This window comes from Nanorana parkeri, unplaced genomic scaffold (genome assembly GCF_000935625.1).
Source record: "Nanorana parkeri isolate BGI_ZX_2015 unplaced genomic scaffold, ASM93562v1 scaffold123, whole genome shotgun sequence".
Lineage (NCBI taxonomy): Eukaryota > Metazoa > Chordata > Amphibia > Anura > Dicroglossidae > Nanorana > Nanorana parkeri.
In genome coordinates, this window is record NW_017306391.1 from 1,690,126 (window position 1) to 1,705,196 (window position 15,071).

Consider the following 15,071-nt stretch of genomic DNA (forward strand, 5'->3'; position numbering starts at 1 on the left):
GGTGCATACTCGCCATCTTTGGTCCAGTGGGGTCTGGGTATGGCCTCTAAGGTGGTACTGAGAATTAGCCAATCCAGATACTGCATAGTGAGCCTATCTGAGCACTGTGCAAGTGAAGTTTGGATTGAAGGGGGTAAAGAGAAAATATGGCTTTTTGTTTGCCAGTGTCCAAATCTTTCTGAAGTGACAGTATAACCTAATAATAGCAGAATAACTACTGATCCGGTATCCCTTAAAGTGTATTTACACATTTGCAGTCAAATATAAGAACCCCCACTTTAAATGCATGTGTTCCCATTCAGACAGCAAACCTTTAAAAAATGATCTTACCTTTTTAGCTGCATCTTTGGAGCATTATTACACATAGGGCTCTATTTGCATCTTCTACTGCCTTGAGTAGGTGGCAATATGGAGATGAGACAGACTGAGGAACACTTTTGTTTTCAGTGAATTAACATACCACACCTTGATATCTTTAACCCTTTGTTAGGACACACAGTCCTGCACAGCAGTTTACAACTCGTGATGTAGGTCCTGCAGCACAGTACAGTCAGGGTTAATTAAAGAAAACACAATTACCCAGCTCCATCATAAACAAGGAGAACTAAGCCTGATTTTTCAGTCCTGGGGTTTTCAGGAAACAGCATCTAAAAAGGTAAGCCACAATTGTTATACACTGAGTGGCCAGTTTATTATGACCACCTGAGGTTTGTAGGGAAATTAGCTATAATTAGGCGCTGAAGTTGCTAGAGGGCCAGACCATTATAAATAGGGAAGCAGGTTGTTTACCACAACAGTAGAAGTGATTTTTTCCTGAAGATATGGGTAAATAACGCGATTTAACAGCCTTTGAACGTGGGATGATTGTTAGCGCTCGGAGCCATGGAGCGAGTATCAGCAAAACAGCAGAACTCGTTAAATGTTCAAGAGCAGCTGTTGTTAAAGTGTTTAAAGACTGGACTGTCAGCCGAAAATCTGGGTCTGAACGTGCGAATTGTGGCCGTCAGCGACTAGTCAATGTTAGGGCAGAACGGAGAGTGGCAAGACTGGTACAAGACAACAGAAGGGCAACAATGCAGTGTCAGATTCCTCGCATCACCTTTCAACATCTCGTGGAGTCACGAGGCGGCCCAACGAAGTCATCTCATGGCCCAATAAAGTACTGATGGGGTGGTCATAATAATCTGGCCACTCAGTGTATATAGTTGAAGTTATGCTATGTGAATGGAAATTTAACAAATATAAAGTAAGTGTTAACCCTATTTGGCTTCAAAAGTAGAAATACACTTTAATGAACGATAAACAATAAATAAAGCAGTCTTATAGAACAATCTACGTTCAGCAGTCCTTACATACAACAAAATAAAATAAGCTATTTCCTATCTAGTTGAATGCAACAAGCTAATCACTGATAACTTTGTGACATGTCTTTCTGCTAGGCGAGAGGAAGGGAGAACTAACTGAAATAACTTTACTTCAAGTGTCTGAGTGAGCGATGTAATGAAATCTGTTTGCTGTGCTAGCTGTCTCCGGATTGGGCTGTAATTACACCACAGAAGGAAGAAAGGTAGCTGAGTCTCAATCTAGATCATTTGTGTAAACTCAGCCTTCTTGTCAACGATGTTCTCACGTTGCATGCATGCAAACCACAAAAATCATCTCCGATGAACAAAACAGAGACAGGCTCGGGTTCCGTGATGTGATTACCTTATATTCTGTCAATGGCGTTTTCAGAGGTGTTTAATCTGACAAACTAAGGTTAGGAAAGAAAACATTTTGGATACAGAGGAAATCCATTCATTCATTCTTCTGTACTCATTACTACAAACCCAAATCCAGCTGGAAACACTACTAAATATACATATATTTTTATAAACTATGTTTTACTATGTACTGACTGTGCAATGAATTTTCTGCCTGGGATCATATCCAATTTATAATATATTCTTTTTCTTTAGACCACCCAGGAGAATTAAAATATAAAAACCAAAACTAACAAAACAGAACAAGAATCAGTCATACGTTCATTTTCACAACAGCACAAAAATCTGTCAATTATGACTATGATTGGTGTACATACATTCATAATACATAATTAAGAAATGAACATAAAAAACATTTTAGGCTCATTTACCCAGGAAAAGAACTCAAAGAATGGTAAAAACATACGAGTCTTTTTAAGAAAAATGGCAACAAATAACATATGATCTTGTCAGTGCGTGTTAATGTTTCATTGAGTTTTCTTTGGAATAAAAACCCTTCAACCAACAGCAATCATATAACTTCTTACCATGTCCCCAGGTTGGTTGAAAATATCCTTCCATACTCTCAATGAAGAATTCCCTAATTTCAAATACTTTCTGTTTAAAAATCTATCTAGATAAGGTTTTAATAACTACAATGGTTCATATTTTATTAATAACTGATTGTGTTTTGATGTAGACATTTAACAGGTGAACAATTAATGTCACACTAATGTTTATAAAAGCACGTAGTAAGAATTCCTGCAAACACGAAATGTAAACTGTGAAAAGCAGCAAATATAGGAGGGCTTGTTTCGTCTTCCACAGATTACAATTAAAACAGCAGTGCTTTAATGAACAGCGTTTTGCAAAGGTCTATGCGCACACCTAAATCATGCAGTTTCTCATTTCATGCTAATGAGGAGTGTCCTTGATGTGGGCGCACACTGCATAGATATGCTGAACTTAGTTTACAGAAGAGATTTCCTATTGACACCTGCAGAACCCACCCCTTCTGTCCTCCCAGGAGCAGGAAAACCACAGGCCACCACACTGGCGCCATCCCTGGCTATGTCCAATCAATAAGGACTTATTTCCTGGCCATTTGCTGAGGTCAGAGCAGCAAACCTCATTAATTATTTCTACTTATTTAGCCTCAAGTGTGCTTCTGGCATGACAAGAGAAAACGATTTGACCTTTTTTTTTTCTCTCATTCTATTTTTATCTTTAGCTATTCAAACAAGAAAAAATAGTTTCGACACCCACTGCACAATGTGGCGAATCAAAAGAAGGATGCAGTTAGGACCCCTTGATGGCCATATAGTTTACTATACTGTTCCAGCTAATTAAAACAAAATAAAATTAAAAAAAATAAAAATAAGCAGCTTCATCCAGCCAAGTAGAGTGTCATGAAAATCTGGTCACAGCGTATACAATGTTCTCTAAGGCGGATCTGGCCTTTGAGGGAGGGAAGCAGTGCAGGGTCTCCAGAGCTTTGTTTCCATGGTAACGGCACAGGTCAATAGCTGAAGTCACACCTTTGCCAGCCTTGATTGCCTCCTGCAACTGTAAGAAAGCACAGGCACATCTGAAAAGCCGGTCGTGTTGTCAAATGGCTTACAATATTTTTATTATGACGAGATGAATAAGAATCTCACCCCCATTGTTCCCAGGAAAGAAAAATGTCACCTCGACTAAAACACAGGACTGTTTAAAGCGATTACCTTAGGTTGAATGAACACGAGAATTATTTTATTTTTTTTGGTTAAGTGACGGGCGGGCGTTATGGTCTGCACAGTTTTGGTAGCTACAAAAGCTAAAATCGCTACCTTTTGCAGTGCTTTCCATTTGCAGTGACCGTTATCTTAAAAGGGTTTAAAAATCACAAACATTCCGAGTTATTGCGATATAACACTCTAAATTCAGAACTGCAAAAGTGATCAGTGATTGCTGTTATTTAGAATCTCACTCCATGAAGGCTTCATCGTATATCATTTATGGTTTTCCTTTACCACAATGGAATAAGAGAAAATGCTAATACTACCAAATATAACACTCGATCGAGGAAATGCTAAATGCTCATGTAATGCTTTGTTTCATAAACAGTTCCTCTTTCACAACCGAATTCATGACGATGATTATTAGTGCTCGGCACGACTTTTCAAATGTAATCTCCTAATGCCATTTCTGTTACCCTGTGAAAATACCCTGCAAAGAGCTGTGATTACAAGTGTTGTAAATGAGATTCGTAGGCATAGCTATTGTGTTCTCAGAACCCAACTGAGCTTCTTACAGCCTGGTGACAAATCCACAACAAATGCATCCTTTAACCCTTCCACTCCTAATATCCCGATAACAAATTCATCTTCTGTTTTAACCTTTTTACTGCTTATACAGTATACTGGTTATAAAAATAAACACACCTGTGCTTTAACCCTTTTACTGGTGATACCACTTTCCGATTTTCCACTTTGTAGCATTTAAGATTTTCTTTGGAAGCCGCCTCTTTTCCTTGGCTCTAAACCCACAGCACATGTAGAGTATATAAAATTGCCATTTTGCTGCCTAAAAGTCACTGCAAATGTATAATGGTCCTTTAAAGGATGTCTAAAGCCGTTTTAAAAATAAATTTGGATACACAGTGAAAGTGGGAAAAGTCAGGTTTTTATTGTTCGTATCCCTGCTGGAGAGATTCACCCTCTGCTGGACAGCACCAGAAAGTTATGAGAAAATTCAAAACTTTACAGCTGTCATCAAACCTGGAGGTGAAGGGATCGGTTACAATGGGTTAGAGATATGTCATCTGCACACCAATCTGCTTTAGAAAGTTGTTTTTATTAATGTTCTTGCAACGTAATATAAAAAGTAAAAGTTTCACCTGTCCTATGGACAGAAAAACAGAAGTTGCAGCTCCTGGGTGCTGCAAATACAGGTGTATTTTACACTGTGGGCAAGTACGCCTGTATTACTCCCAAATAGTGTGCATGAGCCCTTACAATATTCAATGGATTTCAGTGGCAAAATCATCCTACTAAAAGTTTTTAGGTCTGTATCTAGCCAATATCAAGTAAAAGGATTCTCACTTATCTGCTACAATCTTTAAAATGAAGGGCAACTCTAAGGGTTAGTTCACACCATATGCAGTGCGTTCCGGTCCGATTCTGCCTGGAACGCACGGCATCGCAATGTGATCGCCCATTCGGGATCGCAAGGCACATTGTGCCTGCGGTCCGGTCAAAATGCTGCAAGCATTGTGCCTTGCGATCCCGTGCGGGCGATCGCATTGCGGCTGGAGGGCGTGACTACGGTGCCATTCACTTGAATGGCCCGCCACACCCCCTCCTGCCCCACAAAAAAGTGAGCCGGCCGCAATGCGATGCAGTGCATTCCGGCCAGAATCGGACCAGAACGCACTGCATATGGTGTGAACTAACCCTAAAAAAAGTGCTTGAGATGCCCAAGTTATGGCTGTGAACCGGCCGAAATTCGCAGAGTGGGTGTCGCTGTTGGCTCGCTTCAACCTGGCATCCTTCGATCAGGTGATCAAAAGAGCAGGTTGGAGAATTCTCGGCCAAAGGGACCCTGCAGTCAATCAGCTACAAGCTTTGTTTGAAAACAGTGAGAGATTCCCCCATGCACGCTTATTAGCGTTGATGGAGAAAGCTGTTATATTTTCTTAATTCAGTCGGCAGGTTGAACGAAGAACATATAACCGTGTATACCCAGCTTTTACACTGTGGAATATTCAGACCTGTGTATACTATGCTTGCAACTTGTGGTAAAACCTATATAATTTTGGATCATCGGAAACTTGCTTGCACATAAGAGGAAAATGTATGACATAGGATGTGATTATGTTGTCCTTGGTTGTGATTTTCTCTCTGCAGTGTTGAAACTTGTAGAAGGGAATTGATACTTCTTCAAGGCTGCAGCCCAACTACTGCTAACATTTTTTAAGAAGCCATTAATAAACAGCAATCACATCAGAGATGAATTACGTCATACTTTGTATATAGTGCAATACAAAGCAAGACGTACACTGAGTGGGCAGATTATTATGACCACCTGACGTTTGTAGGCAAATTAGCTATAATTTGGCGCTGAAGTTGCTAGAGGGCCAGACCATTATACATAGGGAAGCAGGTTGTTTACCACGACAGTAGAAGTGATTTTTTTCTGAAGATATGGGGAAACAACGCGATTTAACAGCCTTTGAATGTGGGATGATTGTTGCCGCTTAGAGCCATGGAGCGAGTATCAGCAAAACAGCAGAACTCGTTAAATGTTCAAGAGCAGCTGTTGTTAAAAGTGTTTAAAGACTGGACTGTCAGCCGAAAATCTGGGTCTGAACGTGCGAATTGTGGCCGTCAGCGACTAGTCAATGTTAGGGCAGAACGGAGAGTGGCAAGACTGGTACAAGACAACAGAAGGGCAACAGTGCATCAAATTACTGCAGCTTTTAATCAGGGATCCTCTCAAATGATCTTTGAACGCACTGTTCGCCGTACACTGCATCGCATGGGATGTGGAAGACAAAGGCCTGTTCGAACACCTTTGCTGCCTGCAGTTAACAAGATAAAACGTCTCCAATTCGCACAGGAACACAAGGATTGGACAGTCAAGCATTGGAAAAAAGTCATGTGGTCCGATGAATCACGTTTCCAGTTGCATCATGCAGATGGCAGAGTGAGAATTTGGCGGAAACAGCATGAAAGCATGCACCCCAAATGCATGAGCACAACCCTTCAAGCTGGTGGGGGCAGTGTTATGGTTTGGGGCATATTTTCCTAGCATGATTTGGGCCCTTTAATTGGTGTGGAACAATGTCTGAATAGCACAACATACCAAAGTATCGTTGCTGATCAAGTTCATCCTATCATGTTGATGGCGTATCCCAATGGGGATGGCTTCTTCCAACAAGACAATTGTTGTGGAAATTTTACTAGGATGTGTTTTTAGTGTATTGTAATATTTTGTCATTATGTCTCTCAGTGTCAGGGTTTGCTGCGTCACGCTCAATTGGAGCGTGACCCGGTTTAAATCCCCACTAAGAGTAAACCATTGGAGTAGATATCTTATACCCGGTGGAGCAGTGTCTTCTTGGCGAATGTATGGACGCACGGCTGGGGTCCCACCCGTGCAATGCATGGATTAATTGGCTTGCGTGGATACATTTGTTTTGAACGCAGTATATGAAAGGAACGTGCGTTTGTTGTCTCTAGTGCGCCTGATCAACCGCTGGAGATAATATAACGTTGTCCCTGTAAATAAGCACGCATGAGAATCATAGTAACTTTATTGGGCATTGATCACTGAGCAATGCTGGATAAAGCTCACTCCGATGGTAATAGATTATTGTATTAATGTGTTTTGCTTACTGGCTATGCATTGAGGAAGTGGTTGTTAACATCACTTCCTGGTTTGCTGTGTGAACCACTTCCTGTCTGACATCACTTCCTGTCGGGCAGATATAAAACAATAAACACAGGCCTGTGCTGGGTCTCTTAGCATGGATCTTGAAGCAAGCAACACCTTTCTCCTGTGTCCTAACTCTACATAACTCTGAAAGAGGTACTGCCAGTCCTCGCACAAAAGAGCGTAATACAACTGTGCTTTTAAGCATGGGGGGAAATTCTTTGTGTTTGACACACTTTGGCGCACTCTAGCGCAGTATGGATTTGTGCATTGAACCAAGCGAATTTCCATAACACAATGCGCCATGCCACGGTGCTCATATTGTGCAGGATTGGTTTCAAGAACATGAGGGAGACTTTACCTTGCTTAGGTGGCCCCCACAATCACCAGATCTCAATCCAATTGAGCATTTGTGGGACGAAGTTGAAAGAGCCATCAGGCAGCTGGTTCCACAACCATCAAATCTCACAGAACTGGACAGTGCTATTCATCAGACATGGTGTCAGATTGCTCGCATCACCTTTCAACATCTCGTGGAGTCAATGCCAAGAAGAATTGCCGCAGTATTGAAGGCAAAAGGTGGCCCAATGACGTACTGATGGGGTGGTCATAATAATCTGGCCACTCAGTGTATAATCAGTACAGTTTAGGTGTGTATGTTTTAAAAGTGAAAAGAGCAGAGGTCACAGTTAAACAGAACCTATGAGTAATTTCAGAAACAAAATTTCAGAAACAGATGAAAACTGCTGTTAGAGGCCAGATTTATCTTTTCTATATAATAAAATATACTTATAAATATGATCTATGTCAGAAATAAGTTTTAAACCAATGAAATATCAATATGACCCTAGCAAAAATAATGGCATTTGGCAGGCCATTCTCCCTTAGGTCTCCATAAATCATTTTGCTTGGAAAACACGGGATGTCAGTATATACATTTACAGTCTTTACGGCTATCCTTACCTTAGCAAGGTCAATCAAATTGCCTTTCAGTTGGGCCTAGTGTGAAAGAAAGATACAGTGTAAAATAAATTGACAATTTTAACCCATTGTATTATATTACAAGTAAAAGACTGTGCTACTTAATGGTTAACCAACATCAGAAAGGGCATAGAAAACTGAATAGAGAAAGTATGTGAACCCTTTGGAATCGCCTGGATAGCTTCGAAAATGTGGCCTGATCAAATCATAATAGTAAGACAGTCTCATTCAAGAAATAGCACACAAAATTGTACATGCCATGCTTTTATTGAGTGTTTAAACAATCTAGAATTCTTAATGGAAAATGTTGTGAACTTGCAGAAAATGACACCTTGCAAAAAGGGAACTAGAGGTATTTTAATCAATAGGATAAGGTGACGGATTTGGTTTGAAAGATACAAAAAAGGTCACAAGCACTCCAGCATGTAGAAAAGTCAATGTTTGTTGACTTCACAGGTATCACATCATCAGATCGACGTTTCGGAACAGCAAAGTCCCTTCCTCAGGCAAAACAGATAACAGATTTGGTTTGAAGGTACCCTTCCACAGAGGGGCCTTGACGAGGCAGTGTGGCTTCCACATATTTTGCAAAAGTTGCGTAACTAAAACCTCTGTTTATAACCCTAATGGTTAGACCGTGTAATTTGTTTTGCAGGCTAGCTGGTGAGTGTGCTGGGAAATGTTTGTACTTTGTAAAGCCCGTCCATGTGCAAAGCTAGTTATGAATTGATGATTCATAACTGTTAATTTTTTTCACTTGTTGTATTTGATGTGGGGACACACTGGGGCCTTCAGCTGCCATTGTGATGTGCGGGGCTCCTGGTGTGTCCCTGTGCCTTCAATCCCTTTGTGGCCAATGACGTACATAGTATGTCATCGGCCGCAATGGGGCAGAACGGCCCTGTAAACTCTTTTTACCTTTGTAAAGCTGGCTGGACATCACCGCACAGTGAGAGCAATAAATCTAGGGCCAATATTTACACATATCTTTAAACTGATGACGTGTGTTTTTTTTTTAAAGCATCTATGGACTTTTTGGGGTACAGAATGTTGTCGCCGTTTGACGGACGCATGTAATTTTTAACCTGGGCATGTTGGGTATCTATTTACTTGTCGTAACCTCATCTTTTAAATTTTACAAAAAAATTAGTTGCGCCAATGTCGTGCAACATAAATATTTGGAACTGCCACCATTTTATTCTACAGGGTGTTGTCTTTTAAAAAATATATAATGTTTTGGGGGTTTGAAGTCAATGGCACCACAGCCACGCCCCCCCCCCCCCCCAGTGCGATCACCCGCACCAGAACACGTGGCAAATCAATGCCTGCTTTCCGGTCCAGTGCGATCTGAAAAAATGGTGCATGCAGCATTTTTTTAGATCGCATAGGACCGGAACGCAGGCATTGATGTGCCACCACCTGTTCTGGTGTGGGTGATCGTACTGCGGACGGGGGACGTGGCTGCAGTGCCATTGACTTCAATGCACCCTCACGTCCCCGCCCCTGAACACAGGAAGCCAGTCGGGATGCGATACAGTGCGTTCTGGCAGTTAACCGCTTTGAAACGCACTGTATATGGTGTGAACAAGCCCTTACAATAAGCAACCTGTCAGGACCATTGCAAGAACACAGCACACAGTGCTTAAAGATGCTTACATTTTGCCTTCCCTGGATTGCTTCTCTCCCTCTTCCTTTCATCAACATGCTAGTGCAAATTTAAAATACATTTCAATTTTCATTAAAAACCCTTGCTGCAGCCCCAGTGACTATAATTGGGTTTCTGTGCTTCTCTGTGCAATACAGGCAGATAATCGAGCCCTCCCCTCTATCCAGCACACTCACTCAAGTAATGTTGACTCTGGAGGCTGTAACTTTCTACAAGTTACAACAGACTGAGAGCAGCTTCTGCAGTATTTGAAGATGCTGCTTACCACTGTTCTATTCATCCATATACTAGGTACTATACATATGTATATTCGATCTTAATAGAGCACCAGGACCATCAATTCACCAGTGCATCCCCTACAGCCAATGCAAAGGAAACTATTATTATATATTAGGGAAATGTCTAAAACAAGAAGAAAATAAAGGGTGTCGATCAACCAACGTGAATATCTGTTTAAAATATGACACCTAATTAGTTGTTATATAGCTCCACTTGTTTCTGTTTTCAATCAGCCCTGTGTATTCTTCTCCTCCTCTTCCATGTGACAACACCAAAGGATGCAATTAACATTCTCTCGGGTAACATGCAGAAAATTAATGTCAACTGTGGTAAAAGTCAGCAACACAATTCACTGGTGAACCAGAGGTCATATTTACAAACATTTTCTGCTACATTACCGCAATTCTCTGCAAACTCCAAACTCTGACCTATTTAAAACCCCTTCATGGATGTTTTAGCAGCAATATTACTGTTTATTAAGTTTGAAAAGTCTATTTAAAAAAAACAGACTAGCATAGAGCTGTGATGGTCATTGCAATGCAGCAATTGTGTTAAATTACTTTGCGAAGCCAATAATGGTCAATAGAACAAATTAAATTGTATTTATATTAAGGGAATCTGATCCCCAACTAGGCTATCAAAGAAGAATTTCACATAAATAGTTGTTTTAAAAAAAAAATCAAATTAAAGAATAGGTATTAAATTGTAGAAATGTTGAGGGCTTTTATAAGAAAAAATCAAATCACTCTGACATGGGCTCCATCGCTTGCTGGACTATGATTAAAGTGGATGAATAGTTATATTTATTTTATTTCTTACATTAATTAAAAAAATACTTCTATTATGTATTGAACAATCTGCTTTGATAGCCTGGCAATGGAAATCTGAGCTCTTTACTATAAAACTTTCCACTGAAACACTGCAGTATAACTGCGGAACTTCCCATAAGACATACTTGACAGATACATGCATGCTTTCTCTCTTTAAAAACACTGCAAGTACAGAAAAATACCTGTTGACCTGTTAGAAAGAGGCATATTTATAAAGCAGTGAATGTGCCATTCAGCAAACTATCCCTATGGGTGAATCAATCCCTGTAATATAAAACACATGAACCTGGAAGATTCTCCTAAATGGAATGTTTGATGAATGTCTCATTTACTGCTTTTTTTCATATTTATAACCCACAGTGTGTTCCTACCTTTCTGTTTGAGCTGACAACTCTGCCTCTGCAGCAATTAAATCCCAAGCTGTACTGTCAGCCCTGTCCAGTTCTCCCTTGTTAGACTACAGAACACCTCCCCTGTGTCACTATACAATAGAGGGATGTATTCAATAAACCAAAAGGGGAAAGACCAGGGGCGTCCTGAGGCCGGGTGTCACCTGGAGCGGATACTGGGTGACACCCCGCCGTGGCGACATTGCGCATGTGCGTGATGTCACCACGCGCAATGGCGTCGTTGCGCATGGGCGGCCATCTTTGTGGTACCTGCCGGCAGCCATCTTGGTGATAGACGCCGGCACAGAGAGGAGGGGACGTTCACCCGGCGGGATAAGGTATAGCGCTGGGTCCCCTCCTCTCTCCTGCAACTGTCGGGCTCTCGGTTCATGACCGAGTGCCTGATACCAAAATAACTGTCAGCCATTTTGGTGTCACCCAGGTGAGGGCCGCACCCCCCTTGTGACGCCACTGGGAAAGACCTGAGCAGGGCAGACAACACTGCTTTGAATTTCAGTGCAGCAGAGGCACTGTGTTGTCTGGTAAAACAGGAAGATAAAAGCTGACTGGATTTCTGGCAGAATCAATATGTGTATGCATTGCACAGATATAATGCATATTATTTATTTTCATTTTGCTTGGACATACACTTTTACAGACACAGTGATAAAGAAGTTCATAAGAACAATGAATTTGGCTGCTTACCCCTTTAACCTGTTCCATCCAGGTCTCTCTTCCTATAGATTCCTGATGAAGAACAACAGGGGCAGAATTCAAGCTGAAAGAGCCTCCAGATTGTTTCCCATTTATGAATGGCTGGATGTCAGAGTTAAGCTGGAAACAATAGGAAAATGTGTCATCAGTTAAATGAATAATTGCACTTTTACAGTGCAAAGACATTGTTTTACTTGGACCTGTTGTTTATTTAAAATAGTAGTTTAAGCAGGTATTAATAAAGAGTGTGGCTATGTTTCTTCTCTCAGTGTTGAAATAAAGCAGATTTATGAAACTGGGTGGGCTTCAGAACCTGGTATTGGGATACCTAGATTGTCAGTTATGTGATATATTTAGTTCTGCATCTCTTAAGGATGCATAACATAAATTAAGTGACTATTACAATATTGATGCTTTAGCATACCTCTGGCTAAATTCTTAAAATGAATATATGTGGACAGGCAATAAACATTTACATATACGTATTAAGCAGTAAATTAGCTTAAAAACAAGTCCTCTCTGAACTGTGTAGACGCAGACACTGTGAAGAAATTCAGTCTCAAAGTTTACAACAGAGGCAATGAAGTCACAGCTCATCTCCCCTTATTTTCTATGGTAGGTTAAGAAAGGGAATGGAACAGGAAAGAAAGTGGAGGCAATGAAAAAGTAAAGGAGGGAGGAAGGGGTAGAAGGAAAGTGGAGGGGGGAAGGAGAAGGAAATAGGGAATAGGATGAAGAAAAAAAAAAGGATAATAATGGAGAAAGAAAAGACGACAGAAGAGGGGAAAAGAAGGGGCAGGGGAGGAGGAAGAAAGGACCTAGAGGGCATGGTGGGGGAGAGGAGGAGGAAAGGACCTAGGGGGCATGGTGGGGGAGAGGAGGGGGAAACGCCAGGGATAAGGGTAGGAAAGGGAGAAGGGGAAGAAGGAAAGGGTGGGCAATAACAAATATATCACTCATAATAATTGGAGATGACCCATTCATAATTTAGTTAGGTTCCAACTCTAATTATACCAAAGTCTGCCCAAAAACATATTATTCCCATCTATGGGCACAAAATAGCCACACGGCATTCAGGACTATCACCACCTATAATATAAAACGTATTAAAAGGGGCCAATTTATTATTTGTATTTTAATGAAGAAGCATGGTCTTGGAATAATGAAAGTGATGTTTTCCAAGCAGTCTTTATATTTTTGCATAACAAAGACTCAAAGATGTCTAGAATTACATAAAATAAAGCAAGCCATCTTAAAATAAGATGTGATGGGAAACAGACCTGCTACAAGGAAGAAGGAGAAAATGTTGCAACTGCAGCCTGTTCATTATTTTGCTATATAGTGGCATTAGGCCTCGTTTTATATTTGTCAACTTGGTGTATATCCCCATGAGGGCGCAGTAGTTTGCAGTATAACAGGAAAAACTCTTAGCTGTCACGCGGAGTCCAGGATGCTCCTGGGCAAAACCTGAAAACTTCAGGGAATACACCACTAGAGTGCTATGTACTTGAAAATACTCCTAAATTATGTATGCAAAATCTGTTCTTTCCCATTACTTTAAACAACACGTACATGGCCAAAAATGAGGGATTTATTCACTAACAGTGACAGAAAGTAGAGGAAAATTGTCCTTAAAGAGAACTTGTCACTAGCACCAAAATATCTTAAATGCAAACTTATTCATCAGTTTCGGTGCCCAATACGAGGACTTGTCTCCAACAGGCAGTTAGATTCTACCTTTTATCAAATGGGAGATGACAGGGAAGCATAAAAGGGTAGCTACAAAAACAAGCATGTTATATAAAACGGTGTGTTACAGCTGCCTGGTTCCTTTAGAATGTGTCCAGTTATCCCACTTGCACATTGACACTATCTTGTGGACAAGTATAAGGCTGGAGCACCCCAACGCACATCCCAAACACATCACAACAGATCTGCATTAGATGTCAACCATCTGTGTGTTGTGCCACACTGGAGAAAAAGGTTAATTGTTGTGCATTGGCAGAACATTTAAATTTAATGAGCTTCCTACCTCAACGTGCATTGACAAGTGTGTGCTAATGCACCACTAAGATGTGACTTTTCATCGGTTTTTAGGAGAGGGAACAATACATGAACTAACTGCCTGCTGTGCTTCTGCTTTATGTCATCATATTGCTCAGATACCATTATTTTATAATGCTATAACTTCACGTGCTGCTTTACAGAGCGAGTATCTCAGATAAGAGCAAAAAGTACAAACCAATCTCAGAGCAAAGTTGAATAAGAAACATACAAAACAAACAGAGGCGGCTCTCCAATTAGGCAAATTAGGCGGTCCCCTAAAGCCTCGCACTCACAAGGGCCTCGCGGCCGCCTGATTTGAGTCGGAGGGGGCAGATAGCCGATTACAGGCTGTAAGGAGAAACATCCGACAGTCTGTGAGCTTCCCCCCCCGTGCTGCCTACTCACCCCTCCGCTTCTGCTGTCAGCCGCAATCATCCCCATTCCAGCAGCAATAGCCAGCCTATTATTGGCTCTTTTAAATTGCAGTAGCCAATAACAGGCTGGCTATTGCACCCGCCCACTGCCTGCTGTCAGTCAGCAAAGGAGGACCTGATGGAGAACTTTTTCCTTCAGGTCCCTCCTCTGCTGATTTACAGCAGGCAGTGGGTGGGTGCAATATCCAGCCTGTTATTGGCTATTGTAATTTGAAATATCCGATAGCAGGCTGGCTATTGCTCCCAGCAATAAAGTAAAAAGAAAAAAAGTTAAACTAAAATTAAAAATACAAAAGTTTTTTAAAAAGTTTATAAAAATAAAAAAAGTTAAATTAAAATTAAAAATACAAAAATATTTGAAATTTGATACAAAAAAAATAATAATTTAAAAATAAAAATGCAAAAAAATTAAGTTAAAACTTAAAAATAAAAAAAGTTTAAAAAAAATAAAAAGCACAGCCCCCTGAGACCCACAGCCTCCTAAAACCCCACGCAGCCATCAATTTTCCATTATGGTTGTGAGTGGGACCTCATGTTTAAGTTTGACCTTACTTTCCTCTAAGGCCTCGCAAAGT

General features: G+C 40.7%; 1 protein-coding gene across 1 annotated transcript in view; it reads right to left on the bottom strand.

The window, feature by feature from the left end:
• Positions 1–2,950: 2,950 nt before the first annotated feature.
• Positions 2,951–15,071, bottom strand: part of PDSS2 (prenyl (decaprenyl) diphosphate synthase, subunit 2) — a 141,740-nt gene continuing 129,619 nt past the window's right edge. Inside the window, exons 7-9 of the mRNA XM_018553522.1 lie at positions 12,008–12,136; positions 8,121–8,156; positions 2,951–3,308 (exon numbers count right to left, since the gene is read on the bottom strand). Coding sequence (XP_018409024.1) covers positions 3,150–3,308; positions 8,121–8,156; positions 12,008–12,136 — 324 coding nt within the window. The 3' untranslated portion in view covers positions 2,951–3,149. The remainder of the gene's footprint in view (positions 3,309–8,120; positions 8,157–12,007; positions 12,137–15,071) is intronic.